Source organism: Aethalodelphis obliquidens, unplaced genomic scaffold (genome assembly GCF_003676395.1).
Source record: "Aethalodelphis obliquidens isolate GAN/ISIS:26980383/991018 unplaced genomic scaffold, ASM367639v1 scaffold28, whole genome shotgun sequence".
Taxonomy (NCBI): Eukaryota; Metazoa; Chordata; class Mammalia; order Artiodactyla; family Delphinidae; genus Aethalodelphis; species Aethalodelphis obliquidens.
Genome location: NW_020837972.1, coordinates 12,853,724 through 12,870,948, shown reverse-complemented (window position 1 = coordinate 12,870,948; position 17,225 = coordinate 12,853,724). Strand labels below are relative to the sequence as shown.

The window sequence follows — 17,225 nt, the reverse complement described above, 5'->3', positions numbered from 1 at the left end:
TCTGGGCTGAGGAAATAGCACGGGCAAAGGCTTGGATCAGGGCTAAGAAGGGTTTGAGCATGTTTTGCAGGCGGGGCCCGGGGTCGAGAGGAGACTGTCTGTGCTGTGCAGCCGTGGCACTGGCCTTACTGCTGGGCCTCCTGCTGATGCTTGTCAAGGCTCCAGGCTGCAGGGGGGCACCGCTCACCACGCATCCAGCCGCAGTCCAGCGGAAGCAGGCTTGGGCTCTGGAGCTCTCGTCACGCTGGGCCAGCTTGCCAGCCAGGATGAGGCCTGGTGCGGGGAGGAGAATGTGGTGTCAGGATGGCCTTTCCTCTGGGTGGTGGAGTGGAGGGCAGAAGCCCGGAGTCTGATGTTCTCTGAGTCACCTGCTCTCAGGGCCTGAGACGGGAAGGGTTTGGGTATCAGAATACCTTGCATGTGTTTAAGACTCGTTTTCCTCTAGGACCGCAGAGCACTCACAGGAGTGTTTTGAAGACAAGGTGATAAAATCAGTGGCTGCTGAGCGCAGCCCTGGCTCACCCACGTGTGTCTCGATGTCCTGCTCACAGTGCCAGTGACCTCACTTAGGGACGCTGACGCTGACACCTGAGACCTTCTCTGGAGGCTTGCATTGGGGGATTGCAGCTCCTCCCCCGCGTGGCTCAGAGCCAGGGCCTAACTGGTGCCAGTGTGCAAAAGGCCAGCTTCCTCGCCTCAAGGCAGACAGACTCTATGGTACAGTTCACACTCCAGAGTCCCCTGTGGGATCAGGCTGAGACTGTAGTCGCCTGCAGCCACATCCTTGCTTAGCTTCTCCCCCATTTCCTATCCTGCTGAGGAACAGCCTGGAGAACTGCCTCCATAAATCACCCGCCTCAGGATCTGCTTCTAGGGAACTCAACTTAGGACAGTAAAGCAACAGCAAGATCCAGACGCTGGAGCTAGAGAGAGCAGGTCCTGGCTCTGCCACTTCCTAGCTGTGTGACTCTGGGAGAGTTTCTAAACCTCTCTGATGTAAAATGAGGCTAGTAAGTGCATTTGATGTGATAAGACATGTGAGTGCCCCAGTCACCTTAGTGATTTGGGGATTCCTTCAAATCAGAATCTTTAAGTTGTTCAGCACTTATTTCATTGCAGAAGTGGATTCTCTATTAATACAAAGTATGAAAAGAAACAGACTCACCAAATCACCTCTATGGGTTTAAGCAAGGTCAAAGTTCTGGAGAAGTTAGCCCATTTCCTACTTTTCTGTAGTTCTTGTTCTCCATTTTTCTTTGGGGATTTTCAGAACCAGCCAACTTCTTGGGAGACATGTTAAAGGGTTTATATCAGGGTTTCTCAACCTTGGCACTATTGACATTCACTTGGATTTCACATACTCTTTGGTTCCCTTCTTGCCCTGTGTGTCCTTCTAGCCCGTGTCCTTACATCAAAATACAATGTTTTATCTGAAATTTTCCTGTGTTTGCAAAATGACTTCAGCCACAGGTGACAAGGAGATAAAAGCGTGAAGTAAGCCATGGTTGGTTTGAGCCACTGGGTGCCCTAATTTTCCCAGCTCTTGAAAAGCGGGGGAAATGATGAGCTGGTGTTGCAGCTGCCGCGAAGTTCCTGGAGGCTTCAGGAATTTGTGCAACGGGCAGGATATTGGCAGGATACAATTATGAGCATGCATCTCAGAGATCACCAGCTTGAAGCCCAGACTTATTTTTCCATTAATAGAAACACTTCAGTTTTTGCAGTAATCGTCATGGGAATTAATGGTCCCTTATATACGTTTTTACCTATTATAGTTGGGTCCAGTTACAGTGGTACGTGAGGGAGGATTATAATTCTCTTGAGGCTGAGGTGGGGATTGGATATGAGGATGATGAAGATGCTGATCCCATGTATTGAGTGCTTACTGAGGGCCAGAGATTGTGCTAAGTACTTTACATGCACAAGCTCATTTAATTCTTACAACAACCAGGGAAGGTAGGGTCTATTATTATCCCCATTTTACAGATGAGAAAACAGAGGCCTTCAGGAGTAAATAGTTGGCCCAGAGTCTCACAGCGGGTGGATCCACTCCTCAAACCCACTGATCCCTCTGATTCAAGGTCCCAGAGCCTTAACCACTTTGCACGGGCAAAGGACCAGCCACACAGTTGCCAGCCCCCCTCTGCTTCTCCTTGAACCAGACAAGCAGAACAGAAGATGGGCATCTGGTCTCAACCTGACCCTGGACCAGAGCTGTCAGTCTTTTCCTCCCCCACCTGCTACCCTCTCCCATCATCCCTTCTTGAATTGAAAGATGACAATGGGTCTCTGTGATGAACACCCTCAGGTGCTGGGAACCCAGTGGACCCTATGGTCATGCTCTCCTCTCTCGGGGAAGCTGAGGGGGTCGGGGAAGGCATCACCAACAGGTAATACATCTACAGCTTCCTTACAGTATCCTCTTGTGGAGAGACCTGTGCCGGGGTTTTCCTGATTATTTTTCATTATGTTGCTGGAGCGTTCAGTCTTATTTCTATGTTAATACTCCCCATCTCCCTTGCTCATTTCTGCTGTTGCCTTTTTCTTTCTAACCCAGTTGTAGGCCAAAGAGCTCAACCCCACTGAGCTGTCGGCAGTGAGGGAAGGGGTGTTTTTTGAGATTCTTCACTGAGGGCATATGGAGACATTTCTAGAAGCATGGGCTCAACTGAGAGACCCCAGGGGCGTCGAAACTGCTCAGTTGGGGCACTCATTCAGACAAGCCCACTGCGAAGGGGGTAATGATTTTGTTTAGTGATTTTGCAAGAAGGCTTAAGGAGCACTTAATGCAGTGTTGTGGGAAAAGGCGCACAGAGGCAGGGAGCGGGAAGGATAACCTGAGAGGGGAACTTGCTGCCCTGTGATTGTATCTGCTGTCAGAGGGGGGTCTTTTCAAGATGCTTATCCAGCCTTCACCTCCCTGTTTAAAACCCTTCCTTACTTCCCCCTGGCTCTCAGGATAAAATCCAGTCTCCCGAGGAGACCCTGCACTATCCTTGTTTACCTCTCCTTCCTCCCTCCTCACCACTTCCCTCCTTATGCCTGGAGCTCCAGCTTCTCTGAGCCATCAGCAGGAGATGTGCCCACCCACTGAGGATTCTTTGCACGCTAGTGCTTTAGCCTAGATCTTCCTTGCACAACTCTGCTAGCTCCCCAGGCTCAACTCAGTTATCACTTTCTCCAGGAAGCCCTCCCTGACTCCCCTCAGTTCCAAGTACCATACCCCGCCCTTCACGATCATTCCATATAATATACTACATTGTGTTTGTCTATTTACCTGCGTGTCTCTCCGACCAGACTTTAAACTATTTGAGGGTGGGGCTGTGTCTGCTTTGTTCACTGTTTATACATCCAGGACGAGCACCATGCCTGACACATAGCAAGTGCTCAGGAAATACTAGCTGGTGGAATACATCTCAAAAGAAGCCTCTGGAGGGAAAGTGGTTCTTCCGAACTCAAGACTCTGGAAACCTGGTTCCAATCCAAATGGGATCATTTCTAGGAGGCAATTTTTTTTATATGATTTTTATTTTTCAATTTGTTAATGTGGTGTATCACATTGATTGATTTGCATATATTGAAGAATCCTTGCATTCCTGGGATAAACCCCACTTGATCATGGTGTATGATCCTTTTCATGTGCTGTTGGACTCTGTTTGCTAGTATTTTTTTGAGGATTTTTGCATCTATGTTCATCAGTGATATTGGCCTGTAGTTTTCTTTCTTTGTGACATCTTTGTCTGGTTTTGGTATCAGGGTGATGGTGGCCTCGTAGAACGAGTTTGGGAGTGTTCCTCCCTCTGCTATATTTTGGAAGAGTTTGAGAAGGATAGGTGTTAGCTCTTCTCTAAATGTTTGATAGAATTCGCCTATGAAGCCATCTGGTCCTGGGCTTTTGTTTGTTGGAAGATTTTTAATCACATTTTCAATTTCAGTGCTTGTGATTGGTCTGTTTATATTTTCTATTTCTTCCTGGTTCAGTCTCGGAAGGTTGTGCATTTCTAAGAATTTGTCCACTTCTTCCAGGTTGTCCATTTTAGTGGCATACAGTTGCTTGTAGTAATCTCTCATGATCTTTTGTATTTCTTCACTGTCAGTTGTTACTTCTCCTTTATCATTTCTAATTCTATTGATCTGAGTCTTCTCCCTTTTTTTCTTTATGAGTCTGGCTAATCATTTATCAATTTTGTTTATCTTCTCAAAGAACCAGCTTTTAGTTTTATTGCTCTTTGCTATTGTTTCCTTCATTTCTTTTTCATTTATTTCTGATCTGATCTTTATGATTTCTTTCCTTCTGCTAACTTTGGGGTTTTTTTGTTCTTCTTTCTCTAATTGCTTTAGGTGTAAGGTTAGATTGTTTATTTGAGATGTTTCTTATTTCTTAAGGTAGGATTGTATTGCTATAAACTTCCCTCTTAGAACTGCTTTTGCTGCATCCATAGGTTTTGGGTCATCATGTTTTCATTGTCATTTGTTTCTAGGTATTTTTTGATTTCCTCTTTGATTTCTTCAGTGATCTCTTGGTTATTAAGTAGTGTATTGTTTAGGCTCCATGTGTTTATATTTTTTACAGATTTTTCTCCTGTAATTGATATCTAGTCTCATAGCATTGTGGTTGGAAAAGATACTTGATACGATTTCAATTTTCTTAAATTTACCAAGGCTTGATTTGTGACCCAAGATATGATCTATCCTGGGGAACATTCCATGACCACTTGAGAAGAAAGTGTATTCTGTTGTTTTTGGATGGAATGTCCTATAAATATTAATTAAGTCCATCTTGTTTAATGTGTCATTTAAAGCTTGTGTTTCCGTATTTATTTTCATTTTGGATGATCTGTCCATTGGTGAAAGTGAGGTGTTAAAAGTCCCCTATTATGAATGTGTTTCTGTTGATTTCCCCTTTTATGGCTGTTAGTATTTGCCTTATGTATTGATGTGCTCCTATGTTGGGTGCATAAATATTTACAATTGTTATATCTTCTTCTTGGATTTATCCCTTGATCATTATGTAGTGTCCTTCTTTGTCTCTTCTAATCGTCTTTATTTTAAAGTCTATTTTGTCTGATATGAGAATTGCTACTCCAGCTGTTTTTTGATTTCCATTTGCATGGAATATGTTTTTCCATCCCCTCACTTTCAGTCTGCATGTGTCCCTAGGTCTGAAGTGGGTCTCTTGTAGACAGCGTGTATATGGGTCTTGTTTTTGTATCCATTCAGCCAGTCTATGTCTTTTGGTTGGAGCATTTAATCCATTTACATTTAAGGTAATTATCAATATGTATGTTCCTATTAGGAGGCAACTTCGAGGTGATGGGAAGAGTGGAAAGATGTTCATGTTTGAAAGGACAAGAGATGGCTTTATATACCCATCTAGGTAGTAAACTCCTTTCTAGATGATTCTAGGAAAGATTGTTAAAGAAAGAATTCTTGTCTTATTTTATTATACACCCCCAGTGCCTCTCACAGCACCTGACATGAGGAGGAAGGTGATGATGTTTTTTGCGTGCGTGAATGAATGGTTATCCTGACTCTGCCATTTACTATCTGTATGATTGGGCTGCTTCCTGAGCCTCAGTCTTTTTGACTTTAAAACGGGCACTGGTGCAGCATTATCCATTGCTCATGGGATTGTTCTTCAGAGTTGTACAGGGTTATGTAAGAGCGCCTGGCCCCAAATTGGTGTTTGCTTAACGTTTCCTCAATTGAATATCAGGGGCCAGGTTTTTAAAACATCCCATTTGCACTCCGGAAGGAAAGGGGGTGCCTTCTCAGGTGGGTTGCAACGTGAGCTGGTGTGAGATGAGAGAAAGGACCAGGGATTTGGGCTGCTTGGAGCAAACTTTTCATAAACTGGTTAGAATCCCCCATGAACCATTTGAAATGAACATGACTGTGTTCACCAGCAAGAACCTTGGGGGCCCCTCCTCCGGGAAGGCCACCCTTCTTGATTCCAGCCTCACACCGGTCTCCGGGCTTGCGTCTGCTCCACGGGGCTTCTGGGGGGCCAGGACGAATCCATTAAGAAAATGGCAGAGCTGCTCATAAAAGGGGCCGTTTGTCCCCATGGTTCCCGGGCAAGATCCATGGAAGTCCAGTTTGCCTGTGGTCAGACCCCTGTCCCCCACCTCCCCGTCAGGGAGGAAGGAGGGCAGAAGGAAGGGAATGCTGAAGGGGACGTGTTTGCACTTCACACTCTGCAAGGGATACAATTTATAAGAAATAGAAATCATTTTAAAAAATTGATGGAGACTATTAAGGGCCCCACACGAGGGACATTCGATGGGCTTTCCCTGCTGCTGGGCTCGCCTTCCTTTTTCTTTCTCTCCTCCTCTCTCCCTCCACCTCTCCAATATCTGTTCAGCATGTATCATGCACCAGCCACCAGACCAGGCACTGAAGGCGGGGTAGGGAAGGTTGCTGCAAAGATGAGGAAGACCCAGATTCTGCCCCCAAGATAAATTCACATATTTACTCTTCAGACAGAGAGGATGTCTCATTCGGCCAGCAGCTCCTTTGGAAAATGAGATATCCCACGTAAGCAACTTTGCTTGATAACTGAAGCTCATCCTGTTAGCCTTTGAATTTGAAAAAAATAAGCTCTTTTCCATGAAAGTTTTAAATAATAAACCCTGTCCAAGTTTCCAAGCTGTCTGAGGCTCGCATGGCATTCCCCGTGTGCCCTCAAGTGTGCCTTAGCCCTGCCCGCAGAGACACTGACTTATTTGCTGCTCAGGTGGGCACCACTTAGGCATTTTCTCACTGGATCCTCATGGCAGTTTTGCAGGTGAGGAACCCGGAACCTAACAAAGCAGACGGATGCCCCCTTAGTCTGGAAAGGGTAGATTCAAGCTCAGGTTGGCTGAATTCCGAAGCCCAGGCTTTTCACCACTTCTGGAACCACATACGACCTTTCCCTGGTGCCTGGAGTTGATCAGAGCCACCATCCCAACTCATGGTGCTCCTCTGGACCACGTCTGGTATGGAGGTTTGTCCAGGGTGGTCAGCTGTGTCCTGCCCACCCCTCCCTTTTCCTCCATGTGGAACGGAGCGCAAGGAGGACCAAACTCCTGGGCTCAAGGGACACACGAGGGACAGGGAACAGAGGACTTGGTTTTGGTGTGAGAACTTTGGGACAGACCACATCGCTGTTCTGAACCTCCTTTAATAATCGTGGTGTCTTAGTTGGGCTCCCCTGTTTCTACAGACTTTGAGACAGGGATTTGAGGGCACATGGTTTCTTTGAGAAGTGATCCCAGGCCACACCAGCAGGGGAGTAGGGGAGCGAGACAATGAGGGGAAGAAAGGCAGCCTGTCCTGGGTCCTGGAAGAGCGGGTGACGGCTATGGGCACCTGGGGTCCAGCCCCACATCGACGCACCCCAAGGGAGAGGGTACTGGGCAGTCCATCAACCAGTTCCCACCCGGAGTTCTTTCAGGGCTCCAGGCAGTCCAGCCAGCCCACATTCCCAGCCAGAGAAAGTCCTCCAGCAGAGGGTCTTAGGGGCTTGTGGAACACTGCATCAACTAGCAGTAAAAGCGACAACTCCCACAATAAAAACGAGAGTACCTGCAACTTCAAGTGCTTGTCCTGGGCACCTTACTTCTGTCGTATCACTAATCTCCTCTGCCACCCTATGAGACAGATGCTATGATTGTCCCCACTTTTTTTTTTGCGGGACACGGGCCTCCCACTGCCGTGGCCTCTCCCGCTGTGGAGCACAGGCTCCGGACGCACAGGCCCAGTGGCCATGGCCCACGGGCCCAGCCGCTCCGTGGCATGTGGGATCCTCCGGACCGGGGCACGAACCCGCGTCCCCTGCATCAGCAGGCGGACTCTCAACCACTGCACCACCAGGGAAGCCCCCCACTTTTTTTTTTATACCTCTTTATTGGTTCACAATGTTGTGTTACTTTCTGCCGTACAACAAAGTGAATCAGCTATATGCACACATATATCCCCATATCCCCTCCCTCTTGTGTCTCCCTCCCACCCTCCCTATCCCACCCCTCCAGGTCGTCACAAAGCACCGAGCTGATCTCTCACGCTATGCAGCAGCTTCCCACCAGCCATCCGTTTTACATTTGGTAGTGTATGTATGTGCATGCCACCCTCTCACTACGTCCCAGCCTCCCCTTCCCCCCCGTGACCTCAAGTCCATTCTCAACGTCTGCATCTTTATTCCTGCCCTACCACTAGGTTCATCAGTACCATTTTTCTAGATTCCATATATTATATGTGTTAGCATACGGTATTTCTTTTTCTCTTTCTGACTTACTTCACTCTGTATGACAGACTCTAGGTCCATCCACCTCACTACAAATAACTCAGTTTCGTTACTTTTTTATGGCTGAGTAATATTCCATTGTATATATGTGCCACATCTTCTTTATCCATTCGCCTGTCGATAGACATTTAGGTTGTCCCCACTTTACAGATGAGGAAACTGAGGCTCAGAGTGAGTCAGTGACTTCCCCAGCTTGTCACAGCCAGGAAGTGGTGTCAGGCTTTGAACTCAGCTTTCTTCTGTATATTATCCTGATACCACTTCCTTTTATTTATTTATTTTTTGGTGGGGGTGTGGAGCGGGGAGGAGCCTGCCTTCTGGAAGGTTTAGGCATCCAGACACCTCTCATCTGGGAAGTAGAATGTATCCTTCTTCTACTGTGGTCCTTGAGCCGTGGCGTGCACTTGCTGAAAACTCACATTCCCAGCACTTCCTGAGTCGGAACCCGAGAGGGTATGCCTTGGGAATCTGATTCTGAAGCAGGTGGTTTACCGATAAATTGCGTGCTAGTAGCTCTTTTCTTTCATGGGCAGTGAAAAGGAAAAGTCTAACTGGGGTGGAATCATGCGTGTTTCCTGCTGGAAAAATGATTCTTTGTAAGTGGGACACACACAAGTCTGGCCTCAGTCCCTGTACCGCCTCCCCTCCAGGGTCTGGGTGACTTCAGCTCTAAGCTAATCCTGCTGGCTGGATCAGCAGGTCCTGGATGTGTGGGTTCCAGTTCTAGTTCTAGACATGTGAACCTCTGTGCCAAGTTTGTGTCCGGGCATCAGAGAGCGCTCTCTTGGGGTGTCTGCAAGGGCAGTGGCTGTGCTCCAGAGCCTGGCGCTGCCCTCTGAAGCCCTGGCTGGGAGGATGAGAGTTCCATCGCCCACCCTTCAGCCAGAGGGCAGGAGGGCTGCTCCCTTACTGTGAGAGACAGAGAGGAAAAGGCCAGGGGGAGGCAGGAGATGGCTGAGGTCACTGGTGGTCTCGGCTGCCTTGTCCTGATACGGATGTGGTCCGAAGGTGACGTTCAGCTGCTTGCCCTCACTCTGCGGTGCTGCCCACAATTGGGAACGGGCTGCTTCACACTGCTCGTCAGCTTCCAGCTGGGATTGTTCAAGGAGACTCCTAGGTGGGGCTGGCAGAAAGGAGCAGTCTCTTTCTGGAAGCTTCCTGGCGGAACTGAGCTAGTTCAAGCAGGAAAGAGTGCACACGCTTCTTGGTTCAGCTGTCACTTGGCGTCAGCAGTCTCCCCAACCAGGGCTTCCCAAACGTCCGTCTGACCGAGTCACAGTCATCCAATTCCTCCAGAGGCTTCCCGGTGTTTGTAGAATCAAATACAGATTCCTTGCTGGGGCCCCGGGGTCCTGCCCACCTCCCCTTCCTCAAGTCTTCCCTCCACTCTGGTTCTCTTCACTTCAGCCTCATCAGCCTTTAACTTCTGACCCCTGAACCCACGAGGCTTGATTTTGCCCCCCAACCTTTGTGCCACTGGAGCCCTTCCCCCTCCCACTCCTGTCACTCTCCATCCCATTTCCCTGTATTATTTTGTTCACCATCTTACCACACAGGCGATTATCTGATACTTGTTTATGTGTTTATTAACCCTCCCCATAAACATAGCGGCTTCATCTGGGTGATCATTGTGTCCCCAGGACCTGGGGTCCAGTAGACCCAGTTTAAGTGTATGTAGAATGAATTAAAGGCTAATTTCACACTCAGCAGGTCTTCCCTTCTCTATAGGTCTGAGTCTGGGGGCCTTAGAAAAGAAAAAGACAAAGTCAGTTTGCAGTAACGTGGGATTTTTATTGCCTTGTGAAGTCAGGCAACTGTAGGGGGAAGAGCAAGGTGACAAGCTCAAAAAAAGGGACATTTTGACTCAGCTGCTTATAGACCACAGGAACCTTCCCCTTTACTCGCCTCCACCCCCAAGATGTAAAGCAAGAAGAATGGAGGCTTTGGAGGCATCTAACAGAGCTAGAGCTGGACTTGGGACCTCTTTCTGACTAGTCGACCTTGGGCAAGTTATCCAAATTTGCTGAGCCTCAGTTTCTTATTCTGTAAAATGGGGATAACAAAAGTTCCTACTTTTTAGGGCTGTTACAAGGATTAAGTAAATTGTGTAACGCACTGAGAACATTGCCTGGTACATTGGAAGCACTGCATAAGTGTTAGCTCTTGTTTTTTTCAGAGTCACGTGGTCTTCATGACGTTTGTGACCAAGGGTACCTCCTAATGTTTCCAGCCCTCTTAGACTTCGGGTGCCAAGAGCTGTCACCTCTTTTTTGAAGATTCCACATTGTCTCAGCCAACTTTTCCCAGCCTAACTCAGCCCTTCACTCACCACCCTGTCTTGATTTTGTCCTGTTCATGTAGCATCCCTACATTTATTCATGGACCATTTGTAGCCTTTTTCACTTAAAGCAAATTTATTTACAGGTGAAGATGTATCTTATAATCATGAATGGAGAATCAGCATCACTTGCCATTAAAATAAGAGGACCAGAAATAAATAGACATCCAAGTGGAAAAATAAATGTATTCAATTCCCTGTGAATACTGCTGCCTGTCCAGATCTGGGGTTAGCACGTGGCAGAGAGACGTAAAAACGTCTTAGCACAAGAAACCCCCCTGATGCAGTCAGCGTGAAGGAGAATTGAGATGGACTAACGTTCTCACTATGCAATTGTTTCATGCTGCCCACATCCCTCCTGGCTTCCCCCCTGCACCCCTGGGAGCCCCAGATCTAAGTTTTCCATATCATAGAGGAATTCAGGGCCCTGTTAGGGCCATAAAAGACTGAACACAAGGAAAATTGGGGAAATGTGCACAGACATTCCAAAGCCATCAACTACACCAGTGGTTCTCGTGCCTCAGCACCTACTGCCAGACTCATCTGGAGGGCTTGGTGCAGCAGGCCACTGCATCTCAGCTCCAGAGTCTCTGATCCATCACATCTGGGCTGGAGCCCTGGGAGTTGCATTTCTGGAAAGTTCTCACCTGGTGCTTCTGCTGCTGGTCTGGAGACTCCACTTTGAGAACCACTGAACTAGACTAACTGAGTCAATGTCAAGTCCGTGTCTGGGCGTCCAAACCATTCCATTAAAGATATCTGTCAAATCCCTAGAGGGGAAGAGAGTGGAGGACACATCTAAAGGTCCCACTTCTCTGTGTAGAGCACTTTGATAATAAACCCCTAAGCAGGCTGAGGGGAGCCTTCTGGCAAAGACGTTGGCCTTTGGAAGTTAAGCTGGTGCACACAGAAATAGTAAGGAAATCCAAAAGGATATGCATGAAGCATTGACAGCACCTGCTGCAGTGTGTATCCACCCTGCAGATGTAAAATTCCAAAAGAAAAGGATAGAGCAAGGTCACAGTACCCTTTTGAAGTCTGACAACGGTATGGGGACGAGCAAGGTGACATCTTGGATTTGTCTCAAAGGAAGACATTTTGACTCTAAACTCTTAAACTTAATACCTCTAAAACTTAATACCTGTTACTGATCTCATCCTCATTGGAAGCCTTGGTTGGCTGTCTCCTATAGCATGAGCCTTTAAGAAAAAATGATGCCACTTCTGGCACCACTGACCCAGGGTTTCTGCCAGGACAAGTCAGTTAATCTCAGTTTTTCCATCTGTAAAATGGGAAGAATAATAATACCTATTTCATGACGGTGTTATAAAGATCTAATGGCATAGCATCTATAGAATGTTTAGTGCAACGCCTGGCAAATGAGTCTTCAAGTAAGTTGGTGATGATTATTAGGGTTGAATGATGATGATGATAAACATAGACTGATAGATAACAATGTCTTTCAAAGCATGAAGTCCAAGTGGGCACTGTTGGTGAGACAGTTGCTACCAACTCTTGGACGACCCAGGACTGACCCGTGAGTGTGGGATGGCAGCAAACTCTCTCCAGAGTTAAGTTCCTAGGTTCCAAGGGTATGCCTTTGCAGTAGCTGCCCTATCTCGTCTCATGTCTTGGTATCCACAGCGCCCAGAGCTTTCTGAACCATTGGTGTGTCCCATCCACCCATCCATCTACCCAACCATACATCCACCCACCCATCCATCTACCCATCCATCCACCCATCCATCCATCCACCAGTCCATCTACCCATCCATCCATCCATCCATCCACCAGTCCATCTAAACATCCATCCATTCACCCATCTATCCGTCCATCCATCCTTCTCGCTCTTTCTCTCTCTCAGGTTAAAGTGCCACAACAAATGCACCAAAGAAGCCCCACCCTGTCATCTCCTGATCATCCAGCGAGGAGGTAAGTATTTAACACTTACTGACCTGGGGTTGGGGGGGGGGTGCTCCTGCAGGCCTTCCGAGATAGCTGTCCCATCCAGCTCACCTCTGGATACCCCTTGACCCTTGACCCTTGCCTGTCTCATTTCTTTCCCTCTGACACCCTTCCTCCTGACATCTGTCTCCTTAATCCACCTCCCATGCCTGTTCTCCCTATTCTTTGTCCCCATTCTGGTCTCTCTGATACTTTAGCCCCCAGATTCATCGACCCCTCCCTAAGTCTTTTTCTCTCGTTCGTGTCCTCTTTCCTAATTTTTACTCTCCTCTCTTTCCCCCAATCCCATTCCTTTCCCTTCCCACTTGAAAAGAGTCCTAGCTGAGTGTTTTCCGTTATGTGCTCTTCAGACTCGGTCATTTGGCCCTGCAGAAGTAGGCATAGGGAGGGGGCTTGCTCGGGCCTGTTGGTTTGGGCCATCTGTGTTCCATCTCCTGGGGCCCTGGGAGTGTCTGGGCCAACCTGTCTAGGCAGGGAGCCAGCTGCTACCTCTGGGAAGCCACTACCAGCCTCCTACCAGGCAAGAGCAAGACCAGTTTAATGAGAAGGAAAGGCTTTTCCCTGTCTGCTAGGGATTCAGTTGGAGGCCTCGCATTCCAGCTTTCAAAATAGTTCCCCCAGTTCTTGGCCTGTGGGGTAGTTATTCCCAGACTCCATTATCCACACTGCACTTCATCCACCGGAGGATCCTGTAGGCCTGTGCTGTTCAATACAGTAGCTACCAGCCATATCTGACTATTTAAATTTAGATGTATTACAATGAAATAAAAATAAAAACGTAATTACTCTGTCACACCAGCCACATTTCAGGGGCTCCATATTGGAGAGTACAGATACAGAACACATTCATCATTGCAGAAAGTTCTACTGGACATCATTAGTGCAGACGCTTGCTCTTGCAGCGGTGGTACGTGGGCCAGCAGCAGCACGGGAATCGCCCGGGAGCTTGATTAGAAATGCACAACTTCTGGCCTCACTCCAGATCGTGCATTTTAAACAGCTTCTACTGGCAACTTCTCTACGCTTTAAAGAAGCACTGCTCTAGAGGAGAAGCTGCAAACTCAGATGCCTGCCAGGTACCCTAAGTGAGAGCCGCTGGCCAGGCGGGGCCGTGCACAGTGGAGAGAGAGCCAGGCGCCGTCCAGAGAGGATGGCCACTCCAGCAGTGTGGACCTGCATTGTACCGTTTCTCATGTTTCAAAGAAAAGCCCCAATAGTTTTATGTGCCGTATACTTATTTTTAAATGTTAACAACTTGTTAAAATTGTTAAAATTCTTGCTGGCATCCTCCCTGCCACCCCCCACCTATAGGTTGGATGGAGGCCTAGTGCCAACTTTGGGGAACACAACTCGCTAATCCTCGTCCTCCGCCACCCCTCCCAGCCCTTCCGGCCTCGGGTCAGTGTAGGCTCAGGGGATTCTACCCTGGTCTTGAATGAACCCAAGGGAAACTTAAAGAAGGAGGTAGATTGCTGTCAAAAAGTGCTGGCACGTCTTCCAGAGCCAACGGGCCATCGGTTTTCAATGATCTTTGCATCGCTTTCCTCCACGAGGAGAGAAGATTGTAAAAGAAGGAAAAGTCTTCACCTCCTTTCTCTTGCCCCTTCCCACCTCATATCCTTAATTAAGAACCATCTGTTCCTTGAACAGCTGTATACACGCCGTGAGGCTATTTTAAACCTGAATTCTCACCACTCCTGAGCCCTTGTCTTGGGTCAACTTTGTCGAGGAAATCGCCTCCCGCCGGACTCCCCTCCACTGTGGTCTCTGCTGGAGCCCGACTCCCGCATGGAGACCAGGACCAGCCTGCTGGGAAGCGACCCACTCTCAGACACTGACATCGGAAGAAGGGCTCCCTCCCACCCACCTTCAGGATGCCCCCTTTACTCAAAGGTGGCAGGTGCCTGTACACACGAAGCAAACGGAACTTTCCAGAGGTCCACCAGCTTCTTGTTCTACCCACCCCCCTTTGGTAGGAAGTTGAAAATATAGTTGGTTTCCATGGTGATGGCAGCCCAGGCTTAAGAGAGAAATTAAACCCCTGGGTCAGTCCAAAGCTTTAACTTTTCCACGAACACCCCCAGCCCCACAATAAAAAACAGCTAACAAGTAACATTACCAGGCATCACATTTGAATGCAAGCTTCTTGCTCTGCCCCTCCCGGTGGTCCCTGTAAATAGTAAGTAACAGGAAGAGGGGCTCAGGTGATGTGGTTTGGATCAGGACACATTTATTTAGCATCGCCTGTGTGCCCAGCTTTGTGCCTTTAGGGATGATGCAAAGGGGAAGCTGGGAAGCTGAGACTTTCCTTCAGGGATCCATGGTGACCTTGTTTAGCACAGATGTATTTTGACTGCTACAGACTGCTCGGGCCTGAGAAATCCCACAGGCGACCCAAGATGATCCTCACACCCAGCTTAGATGTGGGAGGGACAGATGGCCACAATGAGCCTGTTGACTGATGACAGCCCCTGAGAAATCAGGAGCCGCTTGTCTTTCAAAGGAGGTTTAATTCTGAAATGAACGCCAATGTGAAACAATTGTGGTATTGGAGAAAAAAACTCCGATAGCTTCAGTTTCATTGTAATAATTTTTAATCGTCAAAAGCCATATATTGACAACACAAACATTTTAGAAACCACAGAGAATACAGATAGTGGGAAAAGTGTCCCAGTATCATGACATAACACGGTGAGTATCATTTTTAGGGAATCCCTTCCAGTCTTGGGGGTGGGCCTTTGAGGTGGGGTCAGAGCTCTGCTCTCCTGACGTGACAGTACAGAGCAAAAGTGGTACTTAAATTCCCACATCACTGTTTTTACCCCTACGGATCCAGCAAGGTTAGTCCGGACAGAGTCCGTTCCGTGTGACATCAACAACCCTCTACGAAAGCCACCCCGGTATTCGGACCTGCACATCAGCCAGACGCTCCCTAAAACCAACAAAATCAACAAGGTGAGACTGGAGTTCTGTTGGGAAGGGGCGTGCTGGGGCTGCCGCTGCCAGACAAGGGGCAGGAGGGGGGAAGGTTCTTGAACAGGACTCAGCAGATTGACCTGGGAGCATTGCCCTTACTTCCCAGCCCACCTAGGCTCTCCTCATTCTGTGTGGTTTGTGTCTAGAAAAGTCTGGGGGGCATCCAGCCATCAGTGCAGAGTGAGTGTGCCAGAAATCTACCCAATTTAGAGAGAGGGCACCTGGCAATGAGAACGAAGGAGCGTGTTGACGGGGGCACAGTAGAGATGGGAGGAGAGCCTGAGAGGGGGTCCTTAGTGGTGCAGACTCCGCCCTCTTTCCTCTGAGATGTTTCATCCTCTGCCGGGATGAGCTTCGCAGGTGGTTCTGTGCTTTCTCGCACATCTGTTGAATCCAGCCACCAAGGGACAAGAGTCTGTTTCTGAGCTCCTGCTGGAGACCGGGTGGATGGGTCTGTGTGGGGACCACAGGCTCCGAGCCCTAGCTAGCCTGGTCGGCTTCAGGCTGGTCCTCAGACGGTGGTCAGCAGCGGGCTTCTCTGTGCCTCTTTCTTGCCAATGTGGCCTGGAAATTTCCAGTGTGATTTCCATGTCCTTTGTTTGGTCTGTTGGTGGAAGAGCACCAAAGCGATCCCAGGGACACTTCCAACCTCACGGAAGGAGCAAAGGTAACATAAGCCAACAGGTGATTTCTCAAGCCCTACGGTGCCTCCGTCCACTGTATGGAAGGTGGATAAAATGCGGGTCAATCCAAGCGTGTGGGAAGTCACCAGCCTGTGTTCAGGACCCAGATGAGTGTCATGGTGGCCGTGTGACCTCTCGCCGGCAAGGCATACTCTCCCTTCTCTGCATAAGGCTGGAGAGGGCCTTTCTCCCTCCCCGATCCACTCTCCACACAGCAGCCAGAATGATTCTTTTTTTTTTTCTTACTTTTTTTTTTAACATCTTTATTGGAGTATAATTGCTTTACAATGGTGTGTTAGTTTCTGCTTTATAACAAAGTGAATCAGCTATACATATACATATATCCCCATATCTCCTCCCTCTTGCATTGCCCTCCCATCCTCCCTAATCCCCCCCCACCAGGTGGTCACAAAGCACCGAGCTGATCTCCCTGTGCTATGCAGCTGCTTCCCACTAGCTATCTATTTTACATTTGGTAGTGTATATATGTCCATGCCACTCTCACTTCGTCCCAGCCTCCCCTTCCCCCTCCCCACGACAGAGTGATTCTTAATGAATGTAATTTGAATCACACCACCCTCTGTTTAAAAACCATCCCGTGGCTTTCTGTTGCGTGGAGGAAACAAACTCCTCACTGCAGCCTGCAAGGCCATGCACAGTTTGGTCCCTTCCTCCATCTCCGACCTCCCTTTCCAGGCCTCCCCAACAAAGCCCATATGTCCTTTCTCTCTCATGCTGTCACCCACCGTTTTTACTACTGGATCTCAGTCATTCACCATCTGTCTCCTGTGGCATTGTCTCAGGACTTGATGATGCAGCTTGGCCCCTGAAGTCAGGCAGACCTGGCAGCCAGTCTTGGGGCCTCCACTTACTCACTCTGAGACTCTGGGCAAGTAACTGAACCTCTCGCTGAGCCTCAGCTTTCCTGTGTGTAAAATGGGCGTGTTCCAGTTACCCACTGCTGTATAAACAAACG

At 48.3% G+C, this 17,225-nt stretch overlaps 1 protein-coding gene across 1 annotated transcript in view; it reads left to right on the top strand.

Annotated features, from left to right (window-relative positions):
- The window catches only part of KSR2 (kinase suppressor of ras 2), a 402,202-nt gene that overhangs the window by 304,017 nt on the left and 80,960 nt on the right, over positions 1-17,225 (top strand). Inside the window, exons 8-9 of the mRNA XM_027124708.1 lie at positions 12,490-12,555; positions 15,419-15,545. Coding sequence (XP_026980509.1) covers positions 12,490-12,555; positions 15,419-15,545 — 193 coding nt within the window. The remainder of the gene's footprint in view (positions 1-12,489; positions 12,556-15,418; positions 15,546-17,225) is intronic.